At 59.9% G+C, this 12104-nt stretch overlaps 2 protein-coding genes across 2 annotated transcripts; both read left to right on the plus strand.

Annotated features, from left to right (window-relative positions):
• Nucleotides 1-577: 577 nt before the first annotated feature.
• LINJ_32_0810 (conserved hypothetical protein) lies at nt 578-5509 on the plus strand (the record flags this gene model as incomplete). The annotated part of the gene is made up of 1 exon (XM_001467726.2): nt 578-5509. One exon carries the CDS (start codon nt 578-580, stop codon nt 5507-5509), a length of 4932 nt encoding a protein of 1643 aa, XP_001467763.2.
• A 2360-nt stretch (nt 5510-7869) lies between these two features.
• On the plus strand, nt 7870-11286 carry LINJ_32_0820 (putative protein kinase; the record flags this gene model as incomplete). The annotated part of the gene is made up of 1 exon (XM_001467727.1): nt 7870-11286. One exon carries the CDS (start codon nt 7870-7872, stop codon nt 11284-11286), a length of 3417 nt encoding a protein of 1138 aa, XP_001467764.1.
• Between the last annotated feature and the right edge of the window lie 818 nt (nt 11287-12104).

Genomic DNA, 12104 nt, shown 5'->3' on the forward strand with positions numbered 1-12104 from the left:
GCGTTTGCTCACACTTTTGTTGCGGATCTGTTTTGTGTGTCTGTATGTGTAGACGGTGTCGCACAAGTAAGCACACCAACTAGTGAGAATCGTGGAGAAAGATGCCAAGCATTCCCGTGACCAGCCTCCCTCAGTCGACACCCCATCTACGTGACCTCTGACCTCGTGCCGCTCTACTCGCACCGGTGCTTCATCCTCCATGTCCTCCCCCTGTACGTTCTCTGGCCGAATTCAGTAGCGCATCTGTGGTGGCGTGTGTCTCCGTGTGTAACGAGGCAGCGTGTCTCCCATCTCACCTTTGTTTCCGTCTTTAGGCTTGCGCCACCTTTTCATCGGCTTTTGTGTGCTTTACGTTTTTCTGTGCATCCTAGCGGCAGTGCTGTCGCCCTCTTCCTCGCGAGGTAGTACCGCGTGGCAGTCACCGTTCTTCATCTTTGTGTTGTTGCTCTCTCTTGCTGCTAGCTACACGCGCGTCCCTCTCTTCGTTGCATTTGAACTGCACCCTCACAGCAGAGGACCGCCCCTCTCTCTCTCTCTCCCTCCCCCACCACCTTCTTCCATACCGTCGTGTGAGGGGATGCAGCTGTGCAGTGGCACCGTGAGCGTGCACTGCCGCGAGGATGTCTGCCAAGATGGCGAGTCCGTGCAGTTCATGGCGGTCAACACCAGCGGCACCATTTTGGCGGTGCTCACGCAGCTCCGTATCCAGTTCTGGAGTGCGGGGCCGAAGGTGGTCTATCTGACCTCACTCGCGGTGCCTGACACCTCACTCGAGGATAATCCGGCCATGTATGTGCTGTGGCGTCAAAGACCGGGTAACCACCTCGCCGTCGTTACCGCTCGCCATGTTGCTTTTTTCGAGGCCGACATCAACCTTAGGACGCCCGATTTCCTCCAGGCGATCGAGAGAAATCGACACGCAGTGTATCTGCAGCACGTCGACTCGGCGTCGCGCGTGTGCTACTCGAGCGGCGTGCCGCTTGTTACGGGACTCGCCACATCCGCCGCCGCCGCCGGCCCCTACGCCTTCCTGGTGACAACCACGGCGGGTGTCGTCTACGTACTGGGGTGGCACCAGCAAGACATCCTCCATCAGTGGACCACTGTTGGGCTGCAGGGAGGCGGCCACACCTTTCGGTGTGCCACAAAAGACGAAGCGTGCGACCTCATGACTGCAGCAGGCTGCGTTGACGCGCTCGCCGCACCGGACAAGGCCCCGGCCAACTCGTCCCTGTCATCACCGGCAATGAGATTGCCCATGCCGTTGACGTCGCCAAAGTCGCGCGTGGACCCCCTGCAGCGGTGGTGCCGGCAAGACCTACGGGTATCCTTCACGGACGCTGTCGGCGACTCCACGACGAGCAAAGCTGTGGCGGCGTCAGCACCCGCTGGCGTTCAGCCACCGGGCACCGCCGTACGAGCCCATGCGACGCAGCTCCACTCGAACGACACCACCACGGCCTCGCCGCCGCTGCCAGACGGCGAGGCGACGAACACCGCGGTGCCACCCGAGAAGGACAAGGATACAGGAAAGCCGGCTGCCGATGCGCGCAGCATCTGTGCCAGTGCCACCATGGACACAAGACCTCAGAAGCCGTGGCAGCCAAGCCCCTTGCTGCCTTCCTCTTCGCACACTGACTGCGCCGCCGCCCGCAGCAGCGCCGGGGCGGAGCTGTTGGCAGGCACCATCCTGCACGCCTCCTTCGCCTCTCGCATGAAGGTGCTAAGCTTCGTCTTCACTAGCGGTAGCGTGCTGCTGTGCCGACCCTCCTGCGGCACGAACTTCACGCACCAGAAGGTTCAGCTGCAGGGTTTCGTGACACCAATCGTGTCTGCGTGCATGGTGGCCATCAACGTGCGCCACCTCCTGTTGGCGGTGTGCACCCAGGCGGGTGCGCTCTCGTGCCGGCGCATTGATAGCACGTCCTTGGCGGTGCATCCGAGCCCTCTGTGGAAGGGCCTTCGCGGTGTCAGCGATGCCGTCTCCAAGTATTCTTGTGGTGTCCCGCCCGCCTCGCAGTCGCTTGGCTTGATTGCCGGGATGGAGTGGTCGCCGTCTGAGGAGCTGCTTTGTGTGGCCTTTTACAAGCACGGCATCGCCCTCGTGCACTACAGTGGCGGTGTCGTTGCCCGCCATCTGTCGGGGCCCGCTAGCGCCACTCTCCTGCGCACTCCTCCAGTGCCTGCGAAAGACGCTCAGCGGCCCCCTGATGATGAGGCGGCTGTGATAGACGAGAACGCGCAGCCGTCATCGCTGCGCAACGAGCAGAAAAAGGAGGCAGCGCTTGGCTGCTCTGCCGTTTCGTGGAAGCCGGACGGAACGCGGCTGTGGATGGCAGCCCCTCGCCAGCCATGCTTCTTCTCGACACAACTGTCTCGTGTGCTGACCGTGGACACGGTGGGACCTACCAGCGGCAACCACACTCCGCTTGCCTTGCTCGCTGACAACGCTCTTTACCTGGTCTCCGTGTCAGAGGCACCCGCTGCTCAGGGCGTGCGTGAGATGGTGCTGCTACCGGACGACTATCTGCGCGACCAGTACCCACTCTTGCACGGTGCTGTGTCGAGCGACGGGAGCTGGATGACCTGCGCTGGCCGCCGCGGCCTCGTCCTCTTCAACCGGGAGCGCTACTCGTGGAAGCTGGCCTCGAAGGAGGAGGAGGAGTCGTTCAGCTGCGTAGCGGACCCCGTATGGCTGCGCGACGTCGCCGTGGCGGTCCCGGCACTTCGGACCGACTCGAAAACCTTTGAGCTGATTGTCTTTTCTACTTCGAGCGTGTCACCGTCGCGCGCCTCGGCACGCGTGGCACTCGATGGCAGACCGACTCAGCTTTCCTGCCTTCACCAGGATTACAGAGGGGAGGGCTACGTGGTGGTCGTGGACTGTAACCAGATGGTGCGCATCTTCCGCTACGACGTCTTCACGGACATTGCCACAGAAGGGTCTTCAGCGACGCCGTACGTTGCCCTCACACCGGTGCAGCAACTGACTCTCCCCAACGAGCTCTCGAACCCTCTTAAAGTCATTCCGGTGTGCCTGCATGGCGACGAGGATGACCGCGAGTCGCCGCAGCGCACTCAAGACCACATGGGGCTGCGCCTGCTGCTGCACAAACGCAGCGACCACACCCTCGTCTGGGTCCGAGGGGAGCGATGCGCGGCTGGCGATGCTGGCTGCGGCTGCGCTTCTTCAACTGGCAGCTTGCCTTCTCTCAACGCCGTCGCGGAGCCGGTGGGCTTGACGAACAGGTGCTTTGTGTTTCGGTGCTGGGTGGACCGCACAGCACCAACACGTGGGGCGGTGCTGCTGGCTCACGAAGAGGAGCAAGGGCTCGTGATGTACCAGCTGCAGCTGTCCGGGCTCCGCTCAAGTGCGACGGTGGCCCCTGTTGCTCACCGCATGGAGGTGGCGGCGACGCGGGACTCGGAGCTGCTGCCGCTCTGCCCTTCCCCATTTGACGGGTACATGCTCTGCGTCGCGACGGACATGTCGGCGCCGCGACCGAGCCGTCGACACAGCGACGCCGGCGTGATTGGTGGCGTAAGCCAAGCCAGCCCGCGGCCGCAACTAGCGCTGCGCCCCATCCTGTACGCTCACCGCATCTTGTCGCTGCTACTGCTGGCGGCGATGCCGAGCAGCCCGGTGCCGCATCGAGTTTCCAATGCACAGGAGGCCAGCGCGTCTTCTCCCAGCCTCATATCATTGGCATCACCCAGGTTAGAGGGGTGTGCTACCGCTCCTGCAGTGAACGCATCCGCGACCTCATCATGCCGCGCTGCCGAGGTCGACGGCCGTGTTGCCACCTTCATGTGGGACCGCAACTTGTTCTACTGGCTGGAACACATGCGGCTGAACGACACCTTCGCGGCGGTGCTTGACTACTTTCTTCACACGGCGCTCAACGAGTCGCCTCCGGCGGCAGTTCCAGGACTGGGCCGATACAGCGCCGTGCGGGCCGCCATCTCTCTCCTCCGCAACTACCCCGAGTTTTACGCGATCGTGGTGGGGTGTGTGCGCAAGATCGACTTTACGCGCTGGCACCTTGTGATGGACTTCCTTGGAACGCCGACGGACCTGTTCCACGAGTGCGTCGCCCATCATTGCTACGCGGAGGCTGTGCATCTGGTTCGGGTGATCATGATGGGGACCTACAAGCCAGCGGCGACGCTGTCTGTCGATCGCGTGGCCGAGTTGGGCAGCGGCGGCCGCTCCGGAAGCGACGTTACACGCCTGCAGCAGGCCAGCCAGTGTGCCGTGGAGCTCTTCGTCCTGTCTGTGGAAAACGGAAGTTACACCGCGGCCTACGATATCATGCGCTTCATGGCACTTCTGGAGGAGGAGATTGGCATGCCGGCTGCTGGCGGCCTCGACCTTCACGGCGGCAGTGGCGGCGGCGCAGACGGGTCAGCGGACTCCTCTGGCAACTTCTTGACTTGGTGGCTTCGGCAGCTCACATTCAGCGGTTCTGCGCGCTACGATGCAGAGGCAGCCGTGGAGGAGCCGTCTGGAAAGAAGAAAGCCTCAACCGGCTCATCGAGTGGCGACGCCACGAAGACTCACTCGGTCGAGGGGTTTCCTGCCCTGGTGTTCGACATCACCCGCTGCGACCCTGTGCAGAGCGGGCGCACGGCCGAGGAGGCCGCCGAGGAGACGCAGCGCCAGGCCGCCGTGCATCACATGTTTCGGCGGCACGGTGCGCTGCCTGACGCGGTGCATCGGGAAGCGCTGCGGCTGCTGCGCACCGGGTACGTGACACAGCTAGCCAAGCTTATGAATACCTTTTCCTTCTCGGTCCCGGAGTTCCTGCAGGCTGTGCGCCCTGTCCTCGTCGCGGCTGCTGCGGCTGACAGCAACGATCCTGCGGATGGAGGGATCGGGTGCGACCGCGTCACGGCGTGTCTGCACGACATCTTTGACGGCCTTCACAAAGAGCTCGGCTTGCCTCGCAGTTTTGCGGCAAACGTGGGACCGACAGCGAGCACGACGTGGAATGCATGGCTGGTGGAGAAGCAGACGGCACAGGCTGCCGCGCTGCCTGGCGTGCTGAGTAGCACGAACCCGAAGGTGTGGACGGTGGCTCAGTCCGCGCTGTACGCCTCGCCAAGTCTTCTCAGCTCCGTAGAGTCGCTGCACCAGCTCTTCGCCCCCGTATTTGTTGACAATTTGGCCTTTTGTGTGCTGCTGATGCGCAAGTCGGACCTCATTTCACTGCTTCTGTCACAGGAAGCGCCAGCACATGCATCCGCGGGGAAGCCGGAACAGGTCTCGACAGATTCCGGGGCGCGAAGCGGCGTTTCTCCAGCGAAGCTCATTGACGTTCTCGGACAGCTCGACTCGCTCTTGGCAGTGCCAGAGAACGCAGGGTACAGGCCTTTTCTGCACGACATCTTCACCTCACTGCCGCCCTCCGTCTTGCAAGCCATTGCGCCACCAGTAGCCTCTCCTGCTAGTGTTGTCGCCGCCGCCTCCTCTGAAGCTGATGCAACCTCGACCAGCGCGGCGGAGTAGCGCCGGTGCGCGTTTTTTTTTGTCGCGCGCTCCTCCTGACCCCCGCCCCTACCCCGCATCCGCCACCCCACACGCACGCACGCTTGCATTTGTGACCTCTCGCACCCATCTGGTGTTGCGTCCGTCTCCCCTTCATCATCGTCTGTTCACGGTGCTAGCGACTGCCCTGCGAGCGGCTGTAGTTGAGGAGATGCACGGATCTACTCGGTTATGTGGGCGTCTGTGTGCCCCCCCTTGTTTCCCCACACTTTTCCGAAAGAAAAAAAAACGAAGGTAACGAAGCGGAAGCCTTTAGAGCCCTTTCTGCTCGCCGCCGGGTAAGTTGGCAACACGCCAGGGGTGTCGATGGGGGCCTCGCGCATTCATGCCCACACCCCATACTTCCCCTTTTTGTGTCTTGATAATCAAACGCGCGTGTGAGGGGCGGTGCCCCGCATTCCTCGCGTTACGTTCCTGTGCACCCGACCTCTTCTCCGCTGCTTTCTCTCCTCTCCCTTCCTCCCCTCACCCTGCACCGCAGGGCGCGCTTTCATGTGCAGCGTTGGAGCTCTGCGACGGAGACCACCTCTCGCTCCCCCATCGCCGCTTCGCTACTGTAGCATACCTCTCATGCCTTTCTTTTCTGCTTTCGATCCACCCTTCCTCACTCTTCTCTCTCCCACGCTTCTCTCTGGCGGACCTTCAGTTTTTCTCTTTCGTGGTTTTGTGTGCTGCTCCCGTGCGCATCCACCGCCGCTACCGTTAAACTCCCTCCCGACTTTCCCTAGCCGCTGCATCGCGGATTCACCAGATCACCTCTTTCTCGCGCGGCAAGTGCCCGGTCTGCGTGTGCATACGCTTGCGTCCAACTTTAGCACTGAATTGTAGCGGGCCGGTGTCGCGTCGCAGTGATACAGAAGGATCGACAGAGGAACACGTCAAGTAGGGTGAAGGAACGGCGCAGAGGCAGAGAGCTCATCGTACCAGTCACCTCTACGCATATATATATATATATATACATGCAGGTGCATCCATACACACGCGAGCTGCTTCAGTGTTCATGTAATCTTCCCCCTTCCTTTTGCCTCCTCCTCTATTGCAGGGTTTCACCTGGAAAGCAAAACACATACATACACACACACACACCAACTCGCTCATTCTCCTTCGCACAGGTTGCCGTCTTCCTTGATTTTCACCAGGAGCACGCTCCGATCTACATATCGCTGCTGCCGCTATCACGGACGTTGCCGTTTTCTTCTGCCGTAGCTGCGACGGCTTCTGCTCTTCTCTTCCTTTTCCTCTCTCTTTGGACGCCTCTTTTTGTGTGTGTTGTTCCAGTGTGCTTGCTAATGCTCGTATTCTCACTGTTGTGCGAGTAGACGTTGCCTCTGTACCGCTCTGCTTCTTTTCGGCAACTGTGGCTGCCGTGTACGTGCGCGAGAGTTTCCGTCGCGTAATTGTGACTGTGACTGTGTGTGTGTGCAGCTCTCTTTCTCTCTGCTGGTATGGGCGTATTTGCTTACTGCTGTCACCCACCGTTTTTCTTTGCTATTGTGTTCCTTATACCTTGATACACGCCTGCCTCCCTCTCTCTGTTGTACACGCGCCTCTCTCTGTGTGTTCCTACGAAACTGCGCGTGTGTCTGTGCGGTTAATCTCGTCGCTGGTGCTCACTGTGTAACATCTTGTTTTTTTTTCCTCGGTAAAGTTCTGTCTGTCTGTCTGTTCTCCCCACCCTCAGGCTAATTGTGAAAGCCGTTGTTTGTGCGGGGGTGTCCGTGCGCTTTCTTGGAGACCGTGTATAATTCCTTTCGCACTCGCCTCTCATCACCGCAGATCCACACCGTCTAACACCCCCTTCCCCCCTCTGTGTATGTGCACGCGTGTGCCTGCGCACAGACGCAAGCACGGGCGGACACGCTAAGATACACTATCGTCCATATATATCGCGAAGAATTGTTCTCTTCCCGATTGGACATCGCATTGCCCGACAAGCGCAACAAGAGGAAAGAGAGACACAGGAAGGGAGAGCGACAAGGGACCTGAACTCTGGGGACTCCTGCCGTGGCGGCGACGGACTTGCTGCTGAGCGCCGCACAGCCTTTTCGGATCTCCCAAGATCATCTTTGCTCTTTTTTTTTTCTCGTTTTGCCCCTCCCCCCTCCCCCTCCTCCTTCTTCCCTTTTTCGTGTTGTGTTTGTCTTCCGTGCTACGTCTGTGCTGCTTGTTTGTACGGGCTTCATCACCAGGGAGGAGCGTGAGGAACGCCCTCACATTTCACGAACTCTTTCTCTCCAGCCTTACAAAAAGTCAAGACCACCAAGCGACGGCAGCTTCCACTGCTTCACCTCATCCCGGCGCGCTCTCGGCCATCGCTTCTGATGGACAGCACGCTGGCAAAGCTCCCCGCCACGCGGTGGGACCGCCTGATGGCGGTGCTGGAAGAAAACGAGCCCGAGCGAGCGATCGATGCCCCAAACATCCTGGAACGGGCCAAGAAGCTGAACTTGTCTGACTTGGAGCTGTTTTATCTTCTACTCATGCGCTACCAGGATAAGCAGCCAAAGATTTTGATGGACGTGGTGAGCCTCTACGCAATGATGAGTACGTGGATGGAGTGGATCGTGCAGGTGCAGCGCTGCCTGGACGCGAAGAAGCGCAAGATGGACGCCGGCAGCCCTTCCCATACGGCCACAGGGGTGCCGGTGCTGATGCCCACTTCGTCCGACTTCGCCGACTCTGGGCGCACATTCCTGTCCTGCCCCAGTAGCAACTGCACGAACACCCCGATTTCCTCAAATCCGGCGTACAGTTCAGAAAACTACGGCAATGACTTCGGTAGCCGGCCGGACAGCGCCACCCATGCCGCCCGCAACCCCGTCTCCTCGACCGTGCGCGGGTTTCACGATAAATCGGGCCGCCGCAGCCACTCGACGAGCTTCCACTGGTGCTTTGACCTCGGCCCTGACTGGAAGTGGGACGGCTCACTGGACTTTCTGCGCAACGGACGCGTGCTGAGCTGTCTCGTGGAGGAGGCCCTGGACCGCTGTGGCAAGTTGGAGGTGCTGCCGGACGACCACCGCGTTCACCCAGGGACGCCGAACCCCATCACCCACGAGATCCTGTACCCCTCGCTGGCGGACATCGATCGTGTCTTCAAGGGTGCAGCCGAGGATGGAGCAACTGACGTCGTCAGCGCGAGCAGGTCCTTTAGCAAACTGAACTATCTCTCCACCCTCGACTTCTCACGTGGGCTACAGCTAAGCCGAGGTGACAAGGCGCAGCCCTCAAAGGCACTGAAACTGATCGAGGAACAAGGGAAGAACCTTGCAGCGGCGGAGCAGTGGGTGCGAAAGCTGAATAGCATGTGCGAGCGCTTTCTCGGCTGGGAAAAGTCGGCGCACGAAAACCGCGCCTTCTTCGACCTCTGCAACCCCGACAACCTTGTACGCCCGCTCAACTCGGACGACGCGCGTTTGCTCTACCGCATGCACTGGCTTGCCGTGGCACTTTACCGCGCTGTCAAGGATGCGTCCATTATACCGGCGCCACCGCGCATGAGCTTCATTGTATGCCACGACGACCTTGGAGGACTGCCGGACACATCGGCGGAGGACGACGAAATCGGCCTTTTAGTGGCTACCAAGTGCAGCTGTCTCCCCCTCAAAGCGCGTCTGAGCGTGACCATGAAGGACTTCAACACCATGCAGCTGCTCCACCCCGACATGAAGCACGGCCCCCGCGTCCTGCCGTGCACCATAGTGAAAGGCGAGGTATTTGCTTACTTTGAGGAGCGCCATACCTTTGTCCCGGTTTGGTCGGTCTTCCAGTACCATCTCCAGCACTTTGACGGGCTGGTCTGGTGCTTCGAGATGAGCCGCCAAGAACGGGAGCAAGAGCGACAGGTGCTCGGGACGAACTTCTCAGCCACTCGCCCGGACCTCGGCGCCAGTGATGACTTCGCCTTCAACGGTAGCAGTGCGGCGTTCGACCTCACGGTGCACAGCTCCACTGTTCGACACGACCGCCAGCGCAGACCACCAGAGTCTCCGAGCAATACCCAGTGGATGCGCGGATCGATCACCCCCAAACCCTTTGATTTGCCCACTGATTGCAAGGCGTCTGTCACGCTGCTGCCACAACGTTTTCCCCACCAGCCAGCGGCACAGTCGGGCACCGGCGTCGAGATGGGCGTCAGTGTGTCAAAGGTGCGGCTAAACCGCATTGCTATTCCGTCCCCCCGCCCTTCCTCGGCATGCCCGTCGCCCTCCTCATCACCGGCTACCACTTCAAGGGCTGCTGACCCTTTTGCGCAACTGAGCGCCACCCCAGCTGCTGGAACCGGCATCACTAACAACGCCAACGCCTTCTCATCGACGACCTGCGGAGTTTCTACCGCTGTCGTCACCAGCGCGTCATCATCGGGCATCGACGCAGTCTTGAACGCCATCAAGAGCCCGATTTCAGACTTGTCGCTGTCGATGACGGCCTCGCGACAGGCTACGGCGGTGTGCACGACTGGGGAGCAGGAGACACCGTCGACGCACATTGCATACCTTCTCCCCCCCAAACGATCGAGCGAGGCGCTTGACGAATCAACAGAGAACACCGAGCTTCTCTCGCGAGAGGTGACGGTGTGCATGGAGGCAAAGACGAAGGAGGTTGTGGAGTGTGACCGCATTGTCGGCGCTGCCGCCAGCGATGCGGCGGTGCTGAAGCCGTCCTGCACCATTTCCTGCTCCCCTTGCTCGCAGGTGATGGTGACTCAGGAGGCGCACTATCACGGCGGCGCCGAGGCGCCGGAGGAAGACGATGATGTGATCAGCGACGCGACGATGACGGTGGTGTGCAGCGAGAGCCACACGATCATCCGAAACTTCACTGCAGCAGTGGTGCAGGAGTCGGAGCAGAGCGGCATTTCGATCTTGTCCCACCACTTCCGCGTAAGCAGCGGCCCCATCGGGAAGGGTGCCTTTGGTGCCGTATACAGGGCTCTGAATCTGGATACGGGCAGAATCGTAGCGGTGAAGCAGTCGCGCTACTCTTACGATGACAAAACAGCGGACCTCAACTGGCGTGAGTTTCAAATGTGGTCGATGCTGCCGCCGCACGCAAACGTCATCACCTTCTACGGTGCGTCGAGGGAGGTCGACACGAACCAGCTACTGCTCGTCATGGAGTACGCCAGCGGCGGCAGCATTGTGCAGCTGTACCGCTACTTTCGGCCCATTCCAGAGCCGCTCTTCTACGATCACGCCGTCGGCATTGCACGCGGCCTGAAGCACCTGCACGACCACAATGTGATCCACGGTGACGTGAAGCCGGAAAATGTGCTGACGCGCTCAGACGGCAGTGTGGCCATCTCTGACTTCGGGTGCAGTAGCTTCTCCTTGGTCAGCTCGGACAACGGCAGTCCTTTGCTCCGCTCCTCCAAGCGAGAGAGCGGCTCCTTGCAGCTATTCGGGACAGCTGCGTACATGGCACCGGAGGTGATCTTGAATGAGCCACACCTCAAGTCAGATGTGTGGGCCTACGCGTGTACGCTGGTGCAGCTGTGGCTGGGAAAGTCACCGTGGTCCTATGGTGAGCGCCGCTTCTCGGCACTGGACTCTATTCCACTCATGTTCTACATTGCGAATGAGGAGGTGGTGCCCTTCACGACGGAGCAGCTAGAGAGGTCGCCGAGGTGGTTGCAATGCATCGCCCGACGCGCGTTTGAGCGGGACGTGGAGCGGCGCTGCACCATGGCAGAAATCATCAGCATCCTGGCCGATTACAGCAAAGTGTACCGCCCGTAGGCCACTCCGCAAGCTTTTTGCGGATGTGCTCATGCCTCATCCCCCTGTTCACTTTATTTCTCCTCTGCTCACCACCTCTCTCGCCTGCTCTCGATCCTCTCTGTCCTTGTACCGTCCGCGCTGTTCTTGTCGTTGCCGCTGGTTCTCATGTCGTGCTTCTGTCTCTTCCATTTTTCCTTTTTTTCCTTCGGGATTTGTGCGTATTTCACTGCCGCCTTCCTCATCACTTTTCCGCCCCTCTGTTGTTGCTGTCTTCTTCGCCTTTGTTGTCCTTTTCGTGGGCAGGCGCCTTTCTTTTCTCCTTGCTCTACCCTCCTCCCCCCCATCTCTCTCCTTGTGCGTCCGTGTGCCGGCCTCGTCTGTCTCTCTCCCAGCCTCATCACAGCCTCCCCTTCCTACACCTCTGCTCTGTGTCCTATGTGTATGTGCGTTCACGATTGCGTGCGCGCATGGGTGGGACAGGCTCATGAGCGTATGTCTCTCTGTATATGTGTATGTGTACGTGTATGTGTATGTGCGTGTGTGCGGTCATACCTTTCCGACCTTTCTTGCTACTGCTTCTTCTCTCGTCGCTTCGCTTACCGACTTCTCTTGCCTTTTGTATTTTTTCTTTTTCGTCGGTGCGTGCTTTCCTCACCGTCGAGCTCTCCCCCATTCGTCTGTTCGTCTGGTCGGCTCTCACTGTATGCCCAACGACAGCGAGAAACCGAAAATATAACATACACTCGCACACAGCCCCCTCACCTAGGAGCCGTTGCAGGAAACGCTGCGTTATATGGAGAAAAGGGTGTCTTATAATTCCGCCCTATCGCTTTCTT

The sequence above is a fragment of the Leishmania infantum genome, chromosome 32 (assembly GCF_000002875.2).
Source record: "Leishmania infantum JPCM5 genome chromosome 32".
Taxonomy (NCBI): Eukaryota; Euglenozoa; class Kinetoplastea; order Trypanosomatida; family Trypanosomatidae; genus Leishmania; species Leishmania infantum.